Below are 6651 nucleotides of genomic sequence, written 5' to 3' on the forward strand. Positions count from 1 at the left end.
CATTAAAGGAAAACAAAAAATATAATAGGAAGCCTTTAAAATTGTTAGAGACGGTATCAAGGAAAACGGCTAGATGATAAATATAAATTCTTTGCAAGAAAAAGAAAAAAGAGAATCACATATTTCTTTCTTCTTCTTCTTTTTTCCTACTTCTTATCCGTTTATAAAAACGTACTGAAGATTATAATTTTTATTTTGTCACAGCAGAACTTATATTTTGTTCCCCTATACCCTTCAATCAGGACTTTGTTAACATGTTAAATAATTTACAAGGAGGGACCTAAAATTTGTATTGGGTCCCTCCAGGCCTGTCTCATTCAGCTGGTGTACTAGTTGCCCATCTATCAAATTCTATCCCTGAATCTGGACTAAGACCCAAATCAACAGGATTTAAAAAGCTCGGTGCAGGACAATTACAAGTGCTACCAGGTAAGCAAGCCCCGATACATCTTTGATCATTTCCTTTGTTTCTATCTTCTCTATCTCTTAATTCTCTTTCAAAACTAAGCAGTTGTTCCATAAAGTGAAAATTTGGGGCAACATTGGATTTTCTACTACGTACTAGATTGAAAGCATCATTTAGGCTGAGGCTGCATTTATGCATCAAATAAGCTACAGTAATTGTAACAGACCGTGATACTCCAGCTAAACAGTGAACCAGCACTCCTTTGTCTGAGCTCCGTGCTTCCTCTAAAAATTTCATAATCTTGAAAAACTTTAGCCTCCAATAAGTCGAAAATGAATAATAGAATTGGAATGTGTATTTACCTATAAACTGAATTGCTTGTGGAAAAAAACTGGCTAAGTTTTGACTCCAATGATCACTTATTGGTATCTGCATGTATTTTATAGAGCCAGCACTTTCAAATACATTTGGTAAATCTGGCGTTACATTGAGTATGTATTGTATTTGATGTCGTGCCAAAGCTTCTTCATCTTCACTATTGGCTGCATTTCCAAGGTACAAATGAGGTAAAATTTGAACAGGAAAATCTTTATCTTCTTCAGGTCCTAAGCATATATACAAGTAAAATCAAAATATTGTAATCAATATTTTCTCTATATTTGAAAAGAAATGAATGATATATACCAACAGAATCGCATGTACTATCGCTATCTGAATCAGAAAATGCTCTTATTGGTGGACACGATATCCTAAGCGATCTAAGACCCATCAACTCCCCATCATTAGAGTCTTGACCAGGTGACCCTTCCAAATTAGCTTGACTACATTCACACCATTCTGGATATTTATCTCTAAATGCTATGAAACCACCTGAAAGAGAGGACAAATATGAAATCCAAGATCTTGAAAGCAAAAATAATAAGAGTATAAGCAATGATTTGACTAACCAACAAGTATAGCAACGCTTCCACCATTGCTTCTAAGTCTTCGATTTAAAACTTGAATCGTCTCACCCTGGTGTCCTACAGGATCTGTAGAATCTCCAATCAACACAAATGTTCCTCTGCTATTCTTATCTCCATGCAGAAAAACTTCTACTCTGTTTCTTAGGTCTAAACACCTTATCGTTGATATCAAATCTACTTTACCTGCAGCCAATCGTCTTAACATTATACTTGGTATAGCCAAAGAGACAGATCCTCTAATATGAGCTTCCAGAAAATCTGAATGAGCTCTACAATCTAAAATAAGGAGCCTGTTTGTACCATCTTGTGATCTGAGTTCTCTAAAGAGCCAATCTGGCCCTATGAGATTATCTGCCATACTTTTTGACTTGATTTATTTACAGCTATAAATGAATTCCCTTACTCCCATAAATATTCATATTTAAAATTCATTTTATCATTTCTTCTTTTGCCTTCTTCAAATCCTTATATAGGGTCATTTATTTTTCTCAATTCTTTCTTCTTTCACAGTTTGTCATGCACAATGTGTGTATGGATTAAAAACTCTTCAACGATATTGCCAATATTTAACTAATAGACAAGCAGATGTATTCTTATATTATATTCTTTATATATACAAATAACTGCCAATATATGCAGATGATAACCAATGTGTTTGTATATGTTTTGAATGTATCATTTAATATATTTATCTTTGACACTAATCGAAGAATGTAAATATTAGATAATTATTTAATTATTGCATGTGTTCATTCATATATAAACGATAAAACAAAGTTACGCACATGACCACATATAATGTGTGTATTTATTATTAAATATTAATTGGATATGATGAAATGGCACTTTAAGTTATATGGTAGAACGTATTTCCCAAAGACATTCCATTAGCGCCCACGACGACGACGACGACGACGTTACAACATCGCGTTCACATCGCATCGTTCGGTGATCTCTCATGCATACCCATCACTTCCTGCGACATTAATGTCGTATGTATTCCTCCTCCACCACCTTCTCCACCTCTACCGTCGGTTCGTCGTCGCGATTATTGATCCTTTTGCAAATTAAGACATGTCCAATTAACGACACGCTTGTGGAATGTTTACGCTTGTTCAAAAAATGCATGTTCCGAGATAATAACTTTCTCGCGCAAGATATTTCCCAATCAGCCGAGTAACCAACTCCTCTTTCTCACTATTCTAAAAGGGTCAAATCCTATCTTGTCGCACAGATCATTTAAAATACGTTTCATCCTTTTGTTTCCTCCGACGCATACGTTCAACCATTCTTTGGTTTTCACCTTTCTTCGAACATACGTTCGTTAGCGTCCTATATACTTTACTCTTACTCTTACTCTTACTGTTACTCTTACTCTTACTCTTACTCTTACTTTTACTCCTCCTCTTCTTCTTTTTCTTCTCTTTTCCTCTTTGTGCTCACTCTATCTCTCTCTCCGTTTATCAACGTAAAACATGATAACTTCGTGAATGGACCATCATACTGACGATAGAACGAATGCCGATACAACACCAAAAAGACAGCGATTAACGAAGAAACAATTAACGACGATCTACAAACTACGACACGAAACGATGACGATGCCGATGACGGCGGTGACGATCACGAGTAACATAATGAGAGAGAAACAAAAAGAGAGAGATAGAGAGAACAACGGGGATGCTGCGTAGCGTACGCTGGACCCGTGTCAACGGCAGCAGCGCGCTCAACGACTCATTCGATATCGATAACGTATCTCGACGATTCGAGATCGTCCCCGTCTTCTTCGTTTCACCTTACGAATCCTTCCAGCATCGCTCGCGTCGTTTCGTCTTCTACTCGTAACTGCTTTCTCGGCTAGCGTACGATTAAATTTCCACCTTTCTCCTACCCCCCCCACTTTTTAACTCTTCCACTTCGTTCACTCTTTTTCTTCTCTGCCCTCCTTCTCCCACTACCTCTCTCTGTCTCTTTCTACCTTTTGACACTCTTCTCTTCTTATTTTTGACTTCCGTTTCTTTTTCGTTTCGTTTGGATGGAAAGAGATCAAGAGGAGAGAGGAACTTACTCACTATAAGTTTCTTCAAGTCTTCGTTCTTGTTTTAACTCGTTTTGTTGTATCACAAGTCGTCGAAGGCCACACCTTACCTCGAGCGTCCTTCCGCCGAGAATGGGCAAATTACACTCGGCGGTCGGCAAGTAGGGGAAGGCAATGGGCTTGAGGATTGGTCAGGAATCACGTGGTTTTGCTATACTGACCAATCGGATAGCGGACTGACGTCAGTTCATTGACAAAAGATGTTTTCATTAACAAGGCGTAGGTAGATGAGTGGGGTGAAGTAGAGGGGGTGGAGGTCGTTACTGACCGAACCCGAGCATCGATGAGAGGGGCGCGTGGGAAATCGGAGGGGCCGTAAGAAGGGCCGTAACCGGAGAGACCCTAAGCGCAATCTTCTATTCCCTTACGCGTGCGTGAGGTTCACCTCTTTTCCCTGCACCGCACCTTTTCATCTTCTTTCCTTGCGAATGTATAAAGGGATAACAAGAGAGAGAGAAAGGGAGAGAGAGAGAGAGAGAGGAAGAACGCTACGTTTAACTACACACCGAACTCACGCACACATTTACACGCACGTGCTGCTAGCAGAGCAATACCATTCGCAGCACTAAAAGCATCAGGGAAGATTTCCTCCATCGAACGGCCCCGTCCTTTAATAAAACTTGTTTTTAAAGAAAGATTCTACTCGAATATCCAATATCGATTTTCCAAATTTTGTGTTACTCTTCTTTCTTTCTTATTATTTCTTTATCCTTTGAAAATTCGTTACAATAAATACATTGATAGAAAATACGTATAGAGGTGTTTTATTTCGATAATATCTCATAGTATTTTTTTCTCATATGTATTTTAGAAATATAGTAGAATAGCGTGTACAAGGTAAAAGATCAATAATTAAAGTCACACAATGTGGTACGTATTATGTAAGAAGGAAATACATTTTCTCTAATGAATATCGCGTATATACATGTTACCATCGGTTTTGAATGAACGTATTCTTTAAGACATTCTCGATCGATCAATGCCCACCTATAAAGACGTCTTTGATTGATACGGCTCTGCCACTTGACGTATCGTACGTGAAGTCTCGCCCCGAGGCGAACAGCCTACCCAGTGTATAACGAACATCTCCTAGGTGTGGGTTGGCATTCCATTCATTTACGCTGTCGTTGGTGAAGACATTCACGTTCCAACAGCTTCGTGTCGCGAGGCCATGTTCCTCGTAAATGACGCTTCGAAAGATGAAGCGTCTTATTGATTAAATTCGAAGAAAAAATAGTTGAATAACACCTTTACTAGAATGAAATACGAATTACATATAAACGTGATTATTATTATTATTATTATTACGATACCAATGTATATATATCATTTTACTATCTTTTAATGACACATCATTTTCTATTCCCATTTGCCGTTAATTATTTTATTTGAACAACTATTAATTTTCTATTAAAAAGTTATAACAAGATATCACGAATATCAATTATCTATTAGGTTGTCCCATAAGTTCTTTCCGTGTCACGCTATGTATGACTTCGAGCCAGCTATGTTTGTAGACATGCAGGCTTATCTATTGTCCATTTATGGCATCGATTTCAGTCGTCTTATAGCCCTTTCAAAGTACATTTCGTTAGTGACAAAGTCTCTTTTAAAATCTTTTTCTACACCGTTTAATATGGATAGTTAAAAGAAGCATTTGCGGCATGTTATGCTTCATTGCTTTAAAAAAGGTAGTAGTGCAAAGGACACTGCAGACGACATTTGCACCGATTATAGGAGGGGTACTACGATTATTAGAACCGTTCGCAATTGATTTAAGAAATTTAGAGCTAGTAATTTTGATTTTAAAGCGAAATATAAACGCACCTCGATGAATATTTTGCAAGTAAGTCTCAACAATTTTGGAAAGAGGAAACAATGAGGCTTCCTGAGAGATGGAAGAAGGTAATAGAGCAGAACGGTTCATATATAACACAGTAAATCAACCTTAAACAATAAATATTGTCTATTGATTTTGCATAAAAAAAAAAGGGAAGGAACTTATGGGACAATCTAATACTATATTAGAGTACATTTCGAAACAATTTTTCTTGGCCCTGTTGAACCGAAAAAGTTATAAGTATTCAACGACACGATTCTAATTTGCTCCTACTTGGTAAAAATATGCGAGTTACGTAATTAACTAGGCATTCTCGAAATAAAAAAATATTCCCAAGTTAATACTAAAAAAAAAGTATATATAAATAACATTCTTTTATCGAGTTCTAATGCATAATGCATATTTACTCATGACATTCATATATCGATGGGTGTATACGTTTGAATGACGTTATGTGATACCTATTATTATTCTTAGCGAGAGTATTACCACGATACAAATTATGAATGTTAGTGTTTGAGTCAGAGATTTAAAATATTAATCACATCTCTATAGTAGCATGCTATATATCCCAATTATGCTTGCATGAAGCGTGTACCTATTTTGTGTTTAACATTCTCATTTAAAAATTATAATTACGAATCTTTAACAAAAGCAAAGATTAAATGTAGATGAATACCTTTTAAAAACAAAATTTTAATGTACAGTTTTACTTCGTAAGAAATATATTATAAAAACCATAGTTATGTGCGAGTAAGTCAATATATGTGATCAGTTCTCTACTACTACCAATCGACTAGTTAGTAAAACAGAAACTTACTTTCTTCCTTCAAAGATTATAGAGGTACATGGAAGCTCATAAGTCCACTTTTCGCGTAACAAAAATCATCTTAGTTAATACCGGGACCAACAGTGGGTGAGAGTAGGTATTACCGCGTGATGAAAGAGTTACTTGAAGCGATGATCAAAGAATATAGTATTCTTTGATATAGTATATATAGTTTAATTATATTGTAATAAAATTTTAAATAATTATATTCAATATTTAGTGTATAAAAATGTGTGTGCCTTCAGAAATGCGTTTATAAATACATATATTTATATTTTTAAAAATTTCATGACGTTCATACACTAAAAAAATCTCAAAGGTTTGGTTGTTAAATCCAACGATGATCACCTGTAACAAAAAGAAAACTATATTAATCATACAATCAAGTGATASAATAGCCTRAMATAYAAATCGYCCMATTCGCAGATGCACTTTTCAATTGAATTCTCTATTTATTTTGATCAAATCTCTATTTACCGTTGTATTGAAATTAAATTTAAAAGCGTGATTTTA

At 35.8% G+C, this 6651-nt stretch overlaps 1 protein-coding gene across 2 annotated transcripts; it reads right to left on the reverse strand.

The window, feature by feature from the left end:
• Positions 1–294: 294 nt before the first annotated feature.
• On the reverse strand, positions 295–3561 carry LOC106788896 (dual specificity protein phosphatase Mpk3). 2 transcript variants are annotated; one of them, XM_014752598.1, is made up of 5 exons: positions 1555–3561; positions 1354–1437; positions 1091–1276; positions 769–1011; positions 295–690 (listed from the first exon to the last, which is right to left on the reverse strand). In XM_014752598.1, the coding sequence occupies exons 1-5, from the start codon at positions 1727–1729 to the stop codon at positions 314–316; spliced, it is 1065 nt and encodes a 354-aa protein (XP_014608084.1). In that variant the 5' UTR covers positions 1730–3561; the 3' UTR covers positions 295–313. The 2 variants fall into 2 exon arrangements, with proteins under 2 accessions (XP_014608084.1, XP_014608083.1); XM_014752597.1 differs by having other exon boundaries at positions 1354–3561.
• Positions 3562–6651: the final 3090 nt, after the last annotated feature.

The sequence above is a fragment of the Polistes canadensis genome, unplaced genomic scaffold (assembly GCF_001313835.1).
Source record: "Polistes canadensis isolate GaletaPanama2010 unplaced genomic scaffold, ASM131383v1 scaffold_156, whole genome shotgun sequence".
Lineage (NCBI taxonomy): Eukaryota > Metazoa > Arthropoda > Insecta > Hymenoptera > Vespidae > Polistes > Polistes canadensis.

Bases quoted from the DNA above. Each gene is read 5' to 3' on its own strand.
- LOC106788896 (XM_014752597.1), bottom strand. From the start codon at position 1,729: ATGGCAGATAATCTCATAGGGCCAGATTGGCTCTTTAGAGAACTCAGA. The intron at 1,277-1,353 runs GTTAGTCAAATC...CCTCTCTTTCAG, and splicing joins AAGCGTTGCTATACTTGTTG to GTGGTTTCATAGCATTTAGA. The intron at 691-768 runs GTAAATACACAT...TGAAATTTTTAG, and splicing joins ACAAGCAATTCAGTTTATAG to AGGAAGCACGGAGCTCAGAC.